The 18992-nt window shown below is 41.0% G+C and overlaps 1 protein-coding gene across 11 annotated transcripts in view; it reads right to left on the bottom strand.

Moving 5' to 3' along the window:
• Window positions 1–105: 105 nt before the first annotated feature.
• ZC3H14 (zinc finger CCCH-type containing 14) overlaps window positions 106–18992 on the bottom strand; it is a 48841-nt gene continuing 29954 nt past the window's right edge. For 2 of the 11 annotated variants that reach the window (XM_032134732.2, XM_058429754.1), the window contains exons 10-17: window positions 14231–14305; window positions 8969–9128; window positions 7997–8229; window positions 3685–3805; window positions 2629–2765; window positions 2229–2320; window positions 1062–1168; window positions 106–249 (exon numbers count right to left, since the gene is read on the bottom strand). In XM_032134732.2, coding sequence (XP_031990623.1) covers window positions 243–249; window positions 1062–1168; window positions 2229–2320; window positions 2629–2765; window positions 3685–3805; window positions 7997–8229; window positions 8969–9128; window positions 14231–14305 — 932 coding nt within the window. In that variant the 3' untranslated portion in view covers window positions 106–242. Of the gene's footprint in view, window positions 250–1061; window positions 1169–2228; window positions 2321–2628; window positions 2766–3684; window positions 3806–7996; window positions 8230–8968; window positions 9129–14230; window positions 14306–15913; window positions 16516–18992 lie in introns of those variants that run through there. The other 9 variants (XM_032134733.2, XM_032134737.2, XM_032134736.2 and 6 more) reach the window with 9 other exon arrangements.

Genomic DNA, 18992 nt, shown 5'->3' on the forward strand with positions numbered 1-18992 from the left:
GCTCTTCCTTAAGCTGTCTTTTCATAGTAAAAACAAAAACACCCAATGTTAAAACCACTTAATAAACTTACAAACTTGAAAAATTAGACACTTCAGATAGATAGATAGATAGGCAATAAAACTTCATATTATGAAAGCAATATATTCCAAGTTTCAAAGATTTGACAAGTTCTGTAGAGTGTCTTTCATCAGTACACGGAAACTTCCAAACTGCATGATCTTCTGCCAGGGAGGACTGGGTGCTATTCGCTGAGAGAACAGAACCAAAAATTGTTTTAATTATCTGCTTTGTATCCATATATACCATCTATCTCAGTTTTAAAAGTTGACTAGTTTTAAGCAATAGATATTTGGTCATAAGATTACAAGATAAATGGCAGATTTTTTTAAATAATTCAATTATGTCAGGTAGATAAAAGATAATACCATATGTAATTATATTTTTTGGCCACACTAAAATACTTTGAAACTTCCTTTCAGTATTTCCCAGTTGCTAATGTCGAAGAAAATGGATGTGAAATTCAAGTACAGTACATGTATATATACTCCTGCTGGCCTTAGTATCTGCTTGCGTAGTATATAATGAGAAGTTAAAATCTGGCTGGGTGTAGTGGCTCATGCCTGTAATCCTGGTACTTTGGGAGGCCACGGTGGAAGGATATCGCTTCAGCTCAGGAGTTCAAGACCCCATCTCTACTTAAAATAAATTAGCCAGGTATAGTGGCACATGCTTGTAGTCTCAGCTACAAGTGGGAGGCTGAGGTGGGAGGATGGATTGAACCCAGGGGTTTGAGGCTGCAGTGAGCTATGATAGTGTGACTGCACTCCAACCTGGGCAACACAGCAAGATAATCTAGGTTAAAAAAGTAACCACTGGATAATGTAAAATTTAGCCCATGTAGTAAATTATTTTGCCAAAGGACCCTTGTATAATTAAACAGCAAAGAAAAAAATTCAATGTAACAGTCTAGTTTCCAATTTTGTGTGCTTATAAATTAAGAAACTGCAAATTAGAAAAAAGAATTTGAATTGATATTAGAAAAACCAATTTGAATGTTTACCTGGTTTGAGGTCGAATCCATTTCAAGGCATGTCGTGGTGGGACATTAATGGTGGGATGGTAGAATGTGCAGTCCGGTCTTGTACACTGAGTGTTAAACCTACAGTGCTGAATAGAGATAACAGAGCTTCAACAATATCTACAAGGCTGATACAAATAAACACATTATTTTATTATTTGAGACAGGGTCTCACTCTATCACCCAGGCTGGAGTGCAGTGGCATGACCTCTCGCCTCAGCCTCCCGAGTAGCTGGGACTACAGGCGTGTGCTACTAAGCCTGTTTGTTTTTTTTTTTTTTAAAGAGATGGGGTCTCTTAAATGTTGCCTAGGCTGGTTTCAAACTCCCGGGCTCAAACGATCCCTCCACTTCTGCCTCTACCTCCCAAAGTACTAGGATAGCGGGCCTGACCCACCCCACCTGGCCAACATATAACTTAAGAGACAATAACCAGCCCACCCTAACCATTAACAGAGTAAGAGATTCCATCTATAAGGACCATTTTAATATTAGTGAAGCCTTGAAAAATGGACTTACCCTTGAGACACAAAATTCTAGTCAAAGAATCACAGCAAGTAAAATTTCAAAAGGTAGTTTAGCATACCATAAAACTTCTAATTATCCCTTACACTCTTCACTGAGTACCCTCATCTACGCCCAGTTACAGATGGGGCAAGTGAAGGCCTTTCATATGGTCCTCAGGCTACCAGGGCAAGAAGATAATTCATTCTGACCAACTAAACATCTAGAGATTCATCAACCATCATCAATCTTCAGCACACAGACAAAACCATCAGTACAAGTTTGGATGGTTCTAAGCAGTACCTACTGGATTTCATCATCTCGGTTCTGACATTAGATTCAAACTGCCCCCCAACCCCCGCTAAAACCCATCCATATACTTAAATGCAGGGAATAATGGAAAGTGTGACTAGCAAAGATATGCTTCTCCCCACTGAGTGCTTAGGATACTAACATTGAACAGTTTCAGACCACTTGGCCTAAGGGGCCAGACGGAGGTTCAATGACAATGAAGGAACAACTTAATAGTTTTACTGGCAAAAATCGCACTTACTTTTGCACCAACGTAGTAACTCTGACAAGAAGTTAAATGAGGAAATTGAGACGTTATCACTAAATTGATTTTTGAGAAAATAGAAGTTCTTACTTTTGGATGATAGAAGGGACATTCCATCTTCTTACAAGCAGGGAAGTAACGGCAGAGCTGACTACTGGAAGGTGATGCTGGTGGTGCAACTGCTAACAAAATAAAAACCAGGACTGATCTCCAATCTGTTTGGAAAATCCATTTTCAATGCAGCCTACTGATGTTTTCTTTGAAAGTGAAAACCATTTTTAAATTAGAATGGTAAGGTTTATATATTCACTAGTCAAAATACTTCGGAATACTACAGATAGGCACACTTGCTCTTTAAAGACTGGTTGGATTAACTGATCCTGCCAAAATTATTTCTAAAACCATCTTTTGTTTGTTCAATTCCATTTACAGTCACAAAATGCCATTTTAAATTTTTTACCCAAATGTAGTAGGACAGTAAGTCACTCACCTGGTTTTGGAGACAGTACTGGAATTCTTCTACTCACATGAGTGAAGGGACAATCTGGTTTAGTACACTTTGCATCATATTTACAATTTGGGTGAACAAACAAACATTTTTCAGCAAATTTACAATTGGGGAAGGCTCTACAAAACAAAAAAAGCATACTTCATATTCAATCTTCTCAATGCATGATTAGTTTTTTGTATAAGGGCTCTTTACACTCCCCGTCATTACTTGTTTTGAGAAATGCAAAAACAACAGCAACAAAAAGAATATTTTAAAATAAGACCATATATCAAAATAGGACACAATCATTTATTCCAAAGCTTGGGATAACACAAACACAGGCTTTTAACTCAAGCCAAGCCACCAAGAAAGACAAGCTTTTGTGATAAAAATCACACCACTTAATAAGAAAGATATATATTTTATGCAGTGAACTCATTAATAAACACATCCTCTGTGCAAGGCTTTGTGATACAAAAAGACTCATCCCATACTCTCCTTATGTGTACAGCTGTATATTCCCACATCATTTCCTTAAAAGAGTTAAAAATGAAGATCCCGTCCACAGGACCTACCCCCGGCCAAAAAAAAAAAGCCCCAAAAAGCCATCTCACAAAGCTCATTACATTGAGCCAGCCAGCTTGTAAGGAAAAATTTAACCTAAGTCCAAAATATTTTCATTACCAATAACTAACTTTTCCCTCAACTCCTCAAAATCTGTGTATAATGTGTGCGGCCAAAATGCATACAAACTGGGGCAGTTACCATATACCCATCTGCTTAAATGTACAGAATTCTTAAGGAACACCAGGTATTTCAGTATCTCACAGGTCTGAGGCACAAACAAAGCCCCCCCACCCTTGCCTCTCAACAAACATACATGAACAAGAAATATGCTACTCTGGAGAGGGCCATGGTAATTGTCACTCAATTTAGTTATAAAACTAAAAACTTGTCCACGGAAAAGAAAAACAAAGTGTAAGATATAGACACTAAACTGAAAGCCAAAATCAGCTGGCTATGACTTGCAGGGTGAGATGGGGGGATGGTACTCACTTGCAGGGTGAGATGGGGTGATGGTAGGCACACTCATCCCCATTTTTACAAGCAGGCCAGTACTTGCAGCGCTCCAAAAGTTTTTCTGGTTTCTGTGCCATACTCAGTTCACTCATCTCAGCTACAAAGGGAAAGGAAATAAAAGTATTTCATTCATTATGATCAATTCAGTACACAGCACCTTTAACATATTTCCCTCAAACCCCAGTCTTAGAATCTTCTGTTAAATGTACAGTCATATAAAATAAGTGAGTTCAAATTATGTGATTAACACTGGCCACAGAATCCTATAAAACGTTGCCAGGAAGGAGACAACAGTTCTCACTGTGAAAAGGAAAGAGGACAGTGACTCTGCAACTAAGGACAAATTTTTCACCAAAAATTCTAATTCTCAATACTAATTCATAGCTGAATTAAAAATAGAGAAGGACGTCAAGTGGGGAACTAATAAAATTAAATAAAAACTGAAAACACGTAAGGTGATAAGGAGATGTGAATCCTCACATGCCAGCAAGATGATGAGTGGCCCAAATACAAAAGGATTCCCACCTGCTGAGCTGTAAGTCCAGGTGCTAAACTCAGCAATGTTTTTACTTTTTTTTTTTTTTTTTTTAAGACAGGGTCCTGCTCTGTAAGCCAGGATGGAGTACAGTGGTGTGCCAGGGGCGTAATCTCGGCTCACTGCAACCTCTGCCTCCCAGGCTCAAGTGATCCTCCCACCTCAGCCCCTACCAAGTAGCACGTGCCACCACGCCTAGCTACGGGGTTTCCCCACGTTGCCCAGGCTGGTCTTGAACTCTGGGACTCAAGTGATCCACCCACCTCGGCCTCCCAAAGTGCTGGGATTATAGGCATGAGCCACCACGCTCAGCCAGCAATGTCTAAAAGGGGGAAAACATTTTTGCCTGCAATGGGGTCACAAATGCCATCACTTACAGGGACTAGGCAGTTCCCCTAACATAGCAAGACTGATTGGGCTGAAGATGATAAATGCAGTAAGGGACACACGGGGAGCAGAAACCTGGAAAGCAAGTGCATACCCATCCACTCCACTCCCTGTGCCATGTCCAATCACAGCTTCGATTACTATAACAGGGCAAAGTGGGACCCCTGCTGCCAGATTTTTATCCTGTTTCAGTAAGCCAAAAATCTGCCTTCATCGAAATTGTAATGCTAGCAATTTATTCAAATAACACTGAATAAGTAAAATTACAGCTACAGGCAATAATCAGCTGCTAATTTCTGGACTGAGACACCTTAAACTCCCCACAAAATATCATCATGGGTATTATGTATTATGGGTCACATTCATGTTCATGAAAGCAAGTATCACTTCAACTACATTCCTCTAGTCCTCTTGCCAGAGGTCGGTTAAAATCTGACTCTGCCAGTTAGTTGCTCAGCCAGACACTGTGCAAATGTTAGCTAACTTTTCTGAATTCTGTTTCCTCATCTATACAAAGAGAAAATAATGTCTTCCTTAGAGTCTGATGATTAAACGGAAAAAATGCAAAACAGGCAACCAGTCATAATAGCAGCAGCAGCTAGTTCTATGAGTACTTACTGTTCCAGTGACCCACATTCTGTCCTCACTACAGGAGAACAGGCACACAAATGCAGTCATGCAGCCCAGACAGGAGCAGCATCAAAGAGCAATTATGACTATGCCTAATATAAACAGTTTCCTATGCTACTTTAAAAATAGTAAAAGTCCTATTTAAGCTTTAAATAGGATGTGGTAGCTCATGCCTATAACCCCAGCACTTTGGGAGGCCGAGGCGGGAAGATCACTTGGGCTCAGGAGTTTCAGACCAGCCTGGGCAACATGGTGAAACCCCATCTCTACTAAAAACACAAAAAATTAGCCAGGCATGGTGGTGTGCACCTGTAGTAACAAACTACTCAGGAGGCTGAGGTGGGAGAATCACTTGAGCCTGGGAGGTGGAGGCTGCAGTGAGCCGTGATTGTGCCAATGCACTCCAGCATGGGCAACGGGAGTGAGACCCTGTCTGAAAACAAAACAGTACAAGTCATTTTAGTTCTAAGATACAAGAATAATCAGTTCCAAAGAAAATGTGAGATGACTGGAAGTTTCTCTTTTACATGTTTTTGTGTCATCCCTGCAGAGTAAATGTGTCTTACCCTTTTCCTATAACAAATTACACACAGCAGACTGTAACATATACACAAGAACCCAGTACAGTACAAATAAAAGATTAAGAGAATACCCAAGAGAAGCCCAGCTGGAAAGCAAAGTAGCTAGATACTCAGGAACAATATAATACTTTACAGAGAAACGTGATTATTACAGTAATACCTTACAAAGAAACTTGATCTTTCTTTTAGAAACATTAAGTCATATGAAGGTCATGCCCCTAGTCTTCACTGGCTGACACCGACTTTGTAAACTATTAAAACTTTCTGTTCAAATCTTAAGAGGCAAATTCACCTTTTATTGAAAGCTATAGGCCAGGCGCGGTGGCTCACGCCTGTAATCCCAGAACTTTGGGAGGCCGAGGTTGGTGGATCACTTGAGGTCAGGAGTTGGAGATTGGTCTGACCAACATGGTAAAACCCCGTCTCTACTTAAACTACAAAATTAGCCAGGTGTGATGGCGCATGCCTGTAATCCCAGCTACTTGGGAGACTGAGGCAGAAGAATGGCTTCAACCTGGAAGGCAGAAGTTGCAGTGAGCTGAGATGGCTCCACTGCACTCCAGCCTGGGGGACAGACAGACTCCATCTCAAAAAAACAACAACAACAACAACAAAAAAAAACACAAAGAAAGCAAGCCATAAACTCTGTGCTGCCATGTGACAGTGACTGAAAAGGCAGCAGGTTAAAACAGATGTTGCTGTTGGTAGCATCCTTGAAACAACCCAACATAAAACCAACCAGAAGCAATTGCAGTTTCAAACTCCCTGCTCACAGGGGAAGTGGTGCAGAGACCAGAGACTGCTGAGAACTGTTCTGCAGGAGTCTCGCCAGCCACACCCCTATGCTAATCTTACAAAGCTTCATCCTTGAGCAGCAGGGAAACACTGAGTCCCTAGTCAAAGCAATGGGAAAGGAGGCTCACCACTCATCATGGCTGTCAGCACAATGGCCACAGTGCTGGCAAGAATTTTTACTAACATATTTATGGTGTCACTGCTGCTACATGTATACCCCCTAAAGCCTCATATGGACATCTGCATTTAAATGAAACCAGATCCTAACAGACCAAAAAATTAAGGTACCAAATTGAAAATCAAGAGTAGTGAAAACATTGGAGTCTTCTCTTTAGACAAAACATACAGAGTCAATAAATCGGGACTGCCTACTGCAGCTTTTACTATTTTTAAGTTTTTCTTCCTGCTGATAGGGTCTGATTTTCAACTCCCTCCACTAATCAAAACCACGACACTACGTCATTGATTCACAGCAGGAAACGCAACCAATTAAAATAAAGCTAAGTGTTATCGCTCCACTAACATGATTCCCTCTAAAGTCTATTCTATTTTTAATGATCGAAAAAGGTATTCAATACATTTTCATATCTCTTCCAAGAAGAGGATTACTCAAGGAAATGTTTCAAAATCCATTACTGTTTTTCCTTTGAATCTGTACACTTTTAAGATTCAGTAATTATCCCTCCTGCCAATGAAGACGTGCTTCTAAAAATTTTAGAAGATATGAGGAACATAATTACCATTCTGTATCATGAATGGAAATGATCAGTGGCGTTGCAGCTGTCACTGATGCCCAGGAAAGAAACGGTGATAAGAAACTGTCACCTGCCAAAAACTATGGCACTATCTGAAGTGAGTTCATCTGAGTTCTGCTAAATATTACCCTTCAACATTAATTTAAACAGTTCCAAGATCTTGATAGATTGGGTGAGAAACTCCTTTCAAAGAAATTTCACTGAGGTAGAAATAGCATCAAATCTAAATTTTTCTCTCAAGTTAATTGCAAGAGACTATTGCCGATAAAAGGGCAAAGTGGCAGTACAGTTTCTGAAGAAAATACAAAGGTAAAGAAGGCAACAAGAATGGTGGTTCATCCTTTAGCCAGCATAAGCGGAAGAGGTCTCTTAGGTTCCATGGCTGAACTCCATTTTCACACTGGAGTAACAGCCCACCTATGAAACAGACACAGGAAAAAAGAGTCTGAAATGTACTTGGTGGGTTTGTCTGAAAGAAGAAAAAAGGCCATTACTGAATATAAATAAAAGCAAGGCCTTTAACCAATATTCATTCAAGGTAGAGAAACAAGTCAAAGATTCCCTTCACAATGACAGCACCCTGAAAATCTGAGCTCTCAACACACCGTTAGAAAAGCTACCATTTGGGTCCTCAAGCTGCCTGCTCAGCAAGTGCAACTGCTGTGGGTGGAGGAGACCTCTGAGTCCCTTGTTTGAGGCTGCAGTTTGGTTTACGGGTTTCATTCCTTCAAAGCACATGTCCTCCTCTTGATCTGACATGTATCCTGGGGGGCTGGGGACACCATCCAGCGTCACTATAAACTTGGGACTTGCAGGTTTATCTGGTTGTACAAGATCTCTGCCAGACAGATAAAAAATACCATAGAATTAGGGAAACAAACACAAAACGCTGAGCCCTAAAGTGCTCTTCAGCAGAACTATCACTCCCTTGGCTTTGCGTTTGGTTCAATAAAAAAGACTAGGTAGGGCTTCCAGGTGCAGCACTGGTGGGTTCCCTGTTAATACACGATGGCCATGAACAGTCACAGTGGCATCACCAGTGACCCTCCAGCCTGTACTTACTAAGGACAATCTCCCCTCAAGCCTGACCCCATCACCCATTCGATCTTCATAGGGTCAACATGGAAATAAACCAAAAAATTAGCATCAATGCTCAGAACACAGGGGCCAGCAGCATTTTCGCTAATTATCTGTATGTTTGTTCTTTTATAGAGACAGTCAATTTTCTAAGGGAAAAATCACCTAAGCCTCATCTGCCAACTCTCTTTAGAGTTGACCTGATTATGGTCAGCTGGCTTTTAAACTTGCATTTCCTGAATTTGCATAAAGAAAAGAATCTTTAATAGAGTTAAATCATACAGAGTTGTAATTTGTAGGTTAACGGATTTCTGAACAAGAAAGATGAACTGGAATTCTTGAAAACTGAATTTGGCTAACTATTCATGAGCTACCTACTGAATCAATGAAAGCACTCTATGCTAGGGGTTGGGGCGGGGAGGAGGGAAGCTGCAAATGAATGGTTAACCTTTACTATCTAATCACACAAATTAACTACACAAGAAAAAGAAACCATCTACCGTGTCTGCATAAGGTGTCCTGAAAGTACCCGAAGGGAATCTGCAGTCTTCATCCCCGACTCTTGGTTTGGTGCCACTACTATTTCCTCAGACAGCTTTGGCTTCTTCAGAATAAATGATCTTGTGTCTGCATGGACCATGGATTCCATGTCATAGTAATCTGAGCCAAAAAAATTGGCCACAAATGTTTACTTTTGAATATACCTTACATTCCCAACATCATACATGTGAGAAGAATGTCAATCTTTTATATATTCAAATTATTTCAAAGGAAAATCACAACTGGTTCCACTCAGGAAAATATGGCTATAATTCTATTCCAAACACGTTTTCAAAGAACTCAAGGAGTCCTTTTCGCCTAGGGCACGGCACAAGTGATTCTGATTAACACTCCCTATCCACAGCAGAGAAAAGTTCTCAGGTGAGGCATCGCAAGAGATATTAACAATACACCCTTAAAGTACAAAAGTCTTTTCTAAAAACCTGGAGAATTTGAGTCCTAATGCTCCCTATACTTAGAATACACAGAGTGCTGAAACACTTTCCCAAAATCTGGTTTGTTCACTTCGCACAGTACCACTTAGAATCATGTCCTGATAAAAAGAATTCAAGTGGTATAATTTCCAATTGGTTATAAACTGAGGACTACTTTAAAAGGGAACTGAAAGGTGAATGGACACTTAAACATATGTATCAAGAAAAACACTGGCCTTTAATGCAAATAACCATAAACTCACATCATCTACTATTTTATAAAATACGCCAAGACCTACAACCCAGAATAGCTGACCTATCAATACACCATCAACATACTAAAGTTAATACACTTCTTTTAAAGCTTAGAGACCAAAATTCACAGGATATTCATTTATGTTCATTCACTGAGTATTTACTGAACAACTAATAGAACTGAGCTAGGTACACAAAGAAAAACAGACACATATACAATTTCAGAATAGCATGACCCAAAAGGGATGTGAACAAGGTGCTGAGAATACAGAGCAGCCCACTCCAGCCAAGAACCGAAGAAAAGCTTAGCAAGGAAGAACATCTGAAGTCAGCAGTAAAGGAACAAGCAGGAACAAACAAACAGAGAGACTCGGAGAAACAAACACAGCACTTCAGGCAGAGGAAAACGCACGTAGAAGGGGCTTTCACAAGGCCGAAGGCATCTGAGAAAGGTTAGAATGTGGAATGGCTGGAAGGTTGTATGTGGTGGGCTCAGCGGTGCATAGCAAGGAAGGCTGACACATATAATAAAGATTCTTCTATGTCTCAGTGACTCTGGATTCTGGTCTATAAGTAGTAAGAAATCAAGTGGCCTGGTGTGGCGGTTCACGTCTGTAATCCCAGCATTCTGGGAGGCCAAGGCACAAGGATTCCATAAGCCCAGGAGTTTGAGACCTCCCATCAACCAGAAAATAAGTAAATAAATAAAATTAGCCAGGCATGGGAGCACATGCCTGTAGTCCCAGCTACTTGGGAGGCTGAGGTAGAAGAAGTGCTTGGGCCCAGGAGGTCAAGGCTGCAATGAGCAGGATTGTGCCACTGCACTCCAGCATGAGTGACAGAGGGAGACTCCATCTCAAACCAAAAAAAAAAAGAGAAAAGAAATCAAGAGAGGTTCCTAAGGAAGGAAGTGGCCTGATCAAATTGGTTTTTAGAAAAACAGTGTTAAGAAAGAACCAGAGTTCTCAACCTGTTGTTGCCTGGGACAGAGGGTGAGGCTCTGAATGAAAAGATTCTCTGCTGTCTGTCCTGGTCTCACACACCCGACAGGAAGAGAAGACACGCTCCATCCTGGGAAGGGGCATGCCTGCCTTCCCCAGCAAGGGCAGTACAGATGGTAAAGGGAGACAGGCGGAAGAGAAAGCTGGGATGAGAAACTTAGGAAAAGAAAAAGAGCAAAGTTAAAAGGGGCAAAGACACATTTCAATGTTAGATTTATTTAAAGTCTTTGTGGGACTCTCCCATGTTTAAGAGGAAGTCAAAAATTCAGATTTGACCCGTAGGTGGGAGGACAGAAGTAAGATGCTGAGTCAAAACCGAAGGTGACAGAAGTGTTTAACATAAGCAGGGTGGCCGTCTCTCATTGAATCCTCACTCAAGGCCTACAAAGTCGTTTTCCTCCCATGTTACAGACGACTGTTTGCAGCTCCAAGTTATTAAATGATTCACCGAGGTCTCACAACTATCAAAGGTGGGTCCCAACAGCGGCCCAGGGGCTGCTTCACTCCTTCCCACCACTCTGCACTTTCTGAGATGACGGAGTTCTACCAGTTCATAGGTTGGGTGAACACAGAAGAGATGAAAATAATGTTGAAGGCGGGAGAGAGCAAAGCTAACCTTTTGAGGAGGAATGGAGGAGACGAGCTGACACATGAGAATGAAAGGGAATGAGAAGAATAAAGGCAGAGGGAAGTCCTGGAAGCCAAAAGGTCAAAGCTTGGAGAAAGAATGGGAACCCAAGTGTAACATGCTCCAGGGTTGAGGAAAGCGTGCACCGGTCCCTCCCGCACACCTCTCTGCAAGCGGAACGTCAGCAGCCCAGGTCACATGGAGACCAGACAGACGGGGGAGTAAGTAACATCTTCTGAGTAGAGGCCACAGGCTGACCCCATGCATTTACTTTTTGTTCCCTCTTGAAAGCCCAGAAAAATGTCAATAAGGGTTTTGTTTTTGTTTTTAAAGCATAAACTCACAAAGAAAGTAAGTGTAAAAAGAAATTTTCAAAGTGGAAAACAGATGATTAAGAACTCAGGGGATCTGTAAAAGCTGAATTCTAAGGCAATAATGAAGCAATCCAATTCAGACCACAAGATTCTCCAAAGGCTCAGGAACTGGCAGTAAAAGGGACCTTAGGAAGAAATGGAAGAAATGACAGGCAAAAAAGAGATGTATTAGATGTGTCCAAGAAGCAGTCAGCTCTTCTTCAACTCTAATTCCATGTATCTGTTTTCTTTGAGACAGTCTTGCTCTGTCACCCAGGCTGGAGTGCAGTGGCGCGAGCTCAGCTCACTGCAACCTCCACCTCCTGGGTTCAAGCAAGGCTCCTGCCTCAGCCTCCCGATAGCTGGGATTACAGATGTACACCACCACGCCTGGCTAATTTTTGTATTTTTTTAGTAGAGATCGGGTTTCGCCATGTTGGCCAGGCTGGTCTGGAACTCCTGACCTGAAGTGATCCGCCTTGCCTTGGCTTCCCAAAGTGCTGGGATTATGGGCTTGAGACACCGCACCTGGCCACTGTTTTCTTGGTTTTGATGCTTGCCACACCAATCCCGACATCTACACTGAAGACACCTGGGACGACTGGTGATGTGCTTTCCTGTAGATAATCTTCGGAGAGGCCTATGGATGAAGCATCAGGGTCTCTGCCAGAAAGATGCTACGACAAAATCACCTGAAGGTACACTGTTAAAAATTTTTAAAGGCAATTAGATTTCCTGATAAATCTTTACCCATTGCATGCATTCTCCCTTGGAGAAAGTGGAGCTTTAGACTCTTCAGAGGGTAAGAACAGAGTCCCTGGACCAAGAGACACCAGCCATGATGAAAGAAGTACTGGACTGACAATGGTGGGGGGAGGGTTACATAAACATTACATAATAATTAATGGTGAGGTACCTCCCCCAGCCTTCTTTCCCAACTTAAGCTCCCAGAACTCTGACTACCAGGCTATTACTTGAAAACCTTTGTTTTGGAGAAGCTGACCAGCCTGAGAGGAAAGTCTTAAAGGCAATGACATCAGGGTGGCCACAAACCAGACAGGCAAGACAAATCACTTTCCACCACAGGGTCTAGTTTCAAATAGAAAGTCAAAGTGCCCCATACCCCAACTCATGAACCCAGAATACCAGTGACCTTCTGAGTGCTCCACTCTTAAATGTAAGACCACCCAGGATCCCCAGACATCAGAAGGGAACCTCCAGCATAAAAGACAGCCGAAACAGACCACTTAGAGAAAACAAGACCAAGCGGGGAGGGGAGAAATGTCAAAACCACCTTTCAGATCCACAGAGAAATAAAAGTACTGCATAGACAAAATCAGTATGTTTTTAAAAAATTAATAGAATACGCAGAGACAAAGGGATCTTAGAATAAAAAATGTGACAGGAGCTAAGGACTGCAGTCATTCATAAGCCTCACAGAACTAATTGCTGTTTCAAACTGCGTGCACCATGGGTACAATGAAAAGCTGAAGGAGGCAGAAGAGAAAACATGCACAAGAGCTGATGAAGTGGATCCCACACACAGATCTTGGCTGCCAACCTTTTCAAATACTCCTGTGGGGGAAGCAGGACAGACTGCTGGGAGATGAGAGAGCAAAATCATGGGTAGAGAATGTCTGAACACCTCTACAGAGAGAAGACATGAGGCAGAGAATGAAGTTGGAGGAGTGGGTGACATGCCAGTGGCTCACCAACCCAGTGGGATCTGGCCTCCGGTGGGGGCTGACCCTTAGGGAGGAAAAGCACTTTCTGAGCTGGAAAGCTGGGGGAGGGTCAGGGAACAGAGTGACTGACTGTGGAGTCCTGACTGAGGGGAAAGAAAATCCAGGAAAGGGCTGAGAGGGGTCTAGGGACCAGAGCTTCCCACAAAAGACAGACTTAGGGGAAACAGAAGGACTGAGATGATTCTGGGTCTCTCATGGTTGCCTGTGTTTATCCTGCAGTCATTTTTAAGACAGTGAACCTGCATCTGGCAGGGGCTGGGCACTGAGGACAGAGATAATAAAAATGAAGGCATCAGCTCCAGTCCTGGAGTAGCCCTTGGCATGTGTGTCTGTGGGCAGAGGAAAGGAGACAGGCAAATTAGAGTGGCTCCAGAACATTAGAACAAGTTCCAGGTGTGGCCCTGGTGATAAGACTTCAAAATGAAGTACAAGAGGATAAGGCTAACCAGGTGAAAAACAGGATACAAAAGCCACTCATGGCAATGACAAAAGCTGGGTAGAGTGAGAGGGTAAGTCAGAAACACAGGTCATTCCCGACAGCAGGAGAGTGACAGCCAACGGTGCTAGGGACACACTTGGAATGGTGTGAAAGGAACAAAGTTTTCCAATGAGGCAAAAAATTATAACACTATGTAACATGAAAAAAAATGCAGATCTTATCTCCTGGCCCTAAAATATTTTCACAGATCTAAATATAACATCTTAGGGCAGGATCTAAGAGATACGAGATACGTTAAATGGGGTGTAAGAAATGGAAATGGCAACTGAAACGGCTAGATTACAGTACAACTCGAAACATAACCAACCTTGACTCATCTGCAGAGTTTCTGCCATTACTGGGTCGATTTGCAGTCGGGATAATAATTGCCTCTGTTGAGTTCCTAGAATATAAATTTTAAAACTTCACTAAGCTTACAACACAAACAATACCAGCATGTGTTTCCCAAAAATCAATCCTTCTGGGTTCTTAAAGTCTTAAAAGTAACTTAAAGCTTCAGCAATTCAATTTAATAGTATTTATAGACCAAAGACATATAAGACAAAAAAGGCTGTACTCAGGGTTAAACCAAAAATGCCAATTTAAAACACTCCTGGTTCTCCCTCTGTGAGGACATCAGTTTTCCTGAATTTGAATTCTGCGGGGAAAGTAAAGGTGGCAAACAGGTGGAAAATCCAGGCAAAGGCACCTTGTGGCCCAGCAGCTCACATCACAGCCAACTGCACAAGAAGCATGGCAAGCACCTCCCTCCATCACCTGAGCTCTTACCATCATGAATCACTCATGACCTTTGAAGATAACAACCGAAATAGCAAAACAAAACACTCTAATCATCTAGAGTTCCTAAAAGACAAACTCTGGGCTTCGATGCATGCAAAGAAAACAGTAAGACACTCAGCTCTACAATCCACACCCTATGTCAGCAAAGCATGATAATAATTCTTTGGCTCTCCCACAAGAAAAGATGTTTAACTACTTATTTCTTCTAAAATAGGCTCATAACATTAATTCCTATTAGGTTTACTATTCCTAATAATAATATGCTCAGCAGTCTGACTGCACAAAATAGGGACAAAGAACTGATTTTTTCTATCTTCGATTTGATGTTAAGCTCCTTGAGGATGGGAAAATGTCACACTTTTCTGTAGCCCCCACAGTGCTTAGCAGACATCAGGCACTCACTTGCTCATTATAAGGTACTGCACTACAGTGTACAAAGGGATGTAACTGATAGGGTTGCAAATACTGAAATCTTACTAAGATGCCCACATGCTAATTTTGTGTATATCCATTACAGGTGGCTTCACAAGGATAGGCTTTGCTTACTCAGTGCAAAGATGTTAAGTGGGCAATCTCCCACCAAGCACCACATTTCATTAAAAGGTGTTTTTAAATTTTAAAACCTATACTTGATTTGAAATTGTATCAGTTGGTTTCCTTTAAAACATGTTATATGACATTTTATTGGTGCGTCCCAAAAAAGTGAATTCCTTCCAGAATTATTACCGCAAAAAAACACACATTCTGAGGAACTGTAACCAAGATGACACTTGGGTCAAGTTGTATTCCTGTGGGAAGCTTGGAAAACTGAGGTGAAAAGTTACAGGAAGAATGCTCTTTCCATCCAAATACTGCAACAGGTCTCCTTCACATCAACAGTACATGATGAAAGAATGAGACATTTTAAAATAATTTCACACAGACACATGAAAGACCACACTTCCACATTTCAAGTTTTGCTTCATTGCTCTAGGTTCATTTATCTTTTCAAAACATCGTTTTAGAGAGCTCCATTAAAGAGGATGGAATTCTGATCAATTCTAGATTTCTAAGCTAAATCAAGCAGAATCCAAATTTGTCATTAAAGGTCCATGAAAACTTCAAGTTCTCTGTAACTTGCTCCCTCCACATCAGAGCTACAGTCAACATATGTGTAAAGATACAGATCAAAGGATGAGTACCTAGAACATATCATATATTAAGAGTTTACCTTTCTCAACATTTCTAAGGAAGCCGATTATTTTTACATCAGTAGTTCTTGACTGTGATTCAGTATCTTCTTCTTGATCTTCAAACTGTCTGTTGCATTCAGATATTGTTGAATATTCATTCATTTTAACCTCCAAAGATGAAATTTTTGCTTCATTCTGGGACACTCTAACATTTAGATCAAGAAGATTTGCTTCTACTGTCAAAATAGCTGCTTTCATTCCTTTAATTTCATTGATATCAGTTGATATTTTCCTTAAAAGGTGGGCAATATTGTCTAGCTCATTCAGTGAACAAGAGGAGCTTGCTATGGAACCTAAGTCCACTGGCTCCAGTGGAAGAAAAATTGGTAGAGGAGGTGATGGAAACTTTGAAGACATTCTCATAAAGGTGATTGGAACCTCAAAGACATTTTCATAAAATTCTCTCCCTTAAAATCTGATAATTTTTTCTTCACAGCTTATTAAGTTATTTCATCGAAAGTAAAAGCAGTGATCAAGGCTGTTACCTTAAGACATATTAAGAGCAAATAACATCTTAAAACCTGTAATTCAAAAGATGCGGTTGTACATTTCTAGAGTCAGAACTCAAAACTAAATGTGAAAAAGCTAAACATACCAGACCAATTGCTCTTCGCTACAACTAAGAAGCCCTAACATGTAGGGCCCTACGTCCTCTAAGTACCATCTATATAGCTCCTCTTCCAGTAAACCCTATTATTACATACAAAATAATCCTAGTTTCTGATTGGCTGAAAATAGACGTGTCACCCAAAGAATTTTCTATTATTTACTTCACATGATGAGAGCACTGAAGCGCTAAATTGTTAAGCAATATAACATTAAGTGCTTTACATCTAAATATGATATGAATTAAATGTACTTTTCCCTTTTCATCATCTAAACCATAACATTTTTAAGCTTCAGATTTCTGATTTATTTTGAGTTGTATTTCCCCTTGAAATTAGTATACAACATTATTGAGAGTGACAAATCCTTTGGAGGGAGAGGGCGGAAAAAGTAACTGGACCTGTGATCCAAACAAACTTCTTTCAAGATACATGTGGTAATAACAGAATTCAACTTCACTAATATAGTATCGTGTAAACTTAAGGATGGGGAAATAAGAACTCAGCCTTGGCTTAATACTAGACTATTATTAGACAGGTGTTTCTTAAATATTCTCTCCCATTGATAGTATCTTTTGAAACAAAAAATACTAAATTTTGATGAAGTCCAATTTATCTTTTTTTCCTTTGGCTGCTTGTGCTTTTGGTGTCATATTTAAGAAACCATTCTGGAATCCAAGACATATCTACATTTTTCCCTAAGAGTTTTGAAGTTCAGGTTTTTGATCCATTTTGAGTTAATTTTTGCTTATGACATAAGGTAAGGTTCCAACTTCATTCTTTTCATGTGGATATTCAGTTGTCCCAGCATCACCTGTGGAAAAACCTATTCTTTTGCCAATAAACTGTCTTAGCACCGCCGCCAAAAATCGATGGGTCGCGAAAGTATGCATTTATTTCTGGATTCTCAATTCTGGTCCACGGGTCTGTATGGTCATCCTTATGCCAGTGCCACACAGTCTTGATTACTCTAGCTTTGTAGTAAGTTTTGAAATCAAGCAACATAACCTTGCCACCATTACTCTTTTTCAATAGTTTTGGCTATTCTCGGCCCCTTTTTATTTCCATATGAATTTTAGGATCAGCTTGCTGATTTCTACAAAAAAAGCAATTTGGGGTTTAAACAGGGATTGAGTTGAATCCATAGATTAACTTGGGGACTACTGCCATCTTAAGAATAGTAAAGACATCTAGACTGGGTGCGGTGACTCACGCCTGTAATCCCAGTATTTTGGGAGGCCAAGGTGGGCAGATCATGAGGTCAGGAGTTCGAGACCAGCCTGACCAATGTGGCGAAATCCCGTCTCTGCTAAAAATACAAAAATTAGCCGGGCGTGGTGGCGCACGCCTGTTATCTCAGCTACTCAGGAGGCTGAGGCAGGAGAATCGCTTGAACCCAGGAGGCAGATTATTCAGATATCTGAATGAGCAGAGGTTGCGCCACTGCACTCCAGCCTAGGCGACAGAGGGAGACTCCATTTCAAAAAAAAAAAAAGAATAGTAAGGACTTCCAATCCATTAACACAGAAAATCTTGTAATGTCCTTAATTTGAGAAAAGACGTTTTTACTTTGGTTTACTCCCCAAGCAAACAAACAAGATATGCAACATACAAGGATGCAAGTTGGTAGATGCTGCTCACTACAGCCTCTTAAAAGAAGAATCCTGGCCTGGCACAGAGGCTCACACCTGTCATTCCAGCACTTTGGGAGGCCAAGGCAGGTGGATCACTTGAGGTCAGGAGTTCGAGACCAGCCTGGCCAACGTGGCAAAACCCTGTCTCCATTAAAAATACAAAAATTAGCCAGGCGTGGTGGCATACGCCTGTAATTCCAGCTACTTGAGAAGCTGAAGCATGAGAATCACTTGAACCTGGGAAGGCAGAGGCTGCGGTGGCACTGCAGCCTGGGTGACAGAGTGAGAATCTGTCTCAAAAAAAAAAAAAAAAAAAGGAATCCTTACGACGAATTGTAGTCTTTGGTTTCCCAGTCAAATAGGTGTCACAGTAACAGAATAAAGAAAATGCTAAGTGCTGGAATTTGTAAAATAAAAATCTTTATTCATTTCTCCACTGTATGAATCAGTTCTTTAAAATTCCAGACAGAAAATAATGTTCAAAATTCACAAGGCTTTGTATTCACAGACTTTTTTTTAACAGAACCAGCTGGCATATGACATCCATAGTAACTGTTAACAGCAAGACACTCTCAGCCAAGCACCACCTGCAAACCAGCTGGTTCACTAGGGGACAGATAACCTCAAGGAAAAAAGTAGGAAAGAGGTCTAACAGAACGGGTCACAGAGAAACAAGAGCCCATCTGATGGCACCTGTATGGCCCACTATGTCCAGCCCAACTTTAGAATAGAAAATAAGCAAGGACCCTTCCTAAGACTCCAGTGTAAATACTCATCAGCAGAGAAAGCTTATGTATTTTAACATTTACTCCTACCAA

Source organism: Hylobates moloch, unplaced genomic scaffold, assembly GCF_009828535.3.
Source record: "Hylobates moloch isolate HMO894 unplaced genomic scaffold, HMol_V3 SCAFFOLD_16, whole genome shotgun sequence".
Classification (NCBI taxonomy): domain Eukaryota; kingdom Metazoa; phylum Chordata; class Mammalia; order Primates; family Hylobatidae; genus Hylobates; species Hylobates moloch.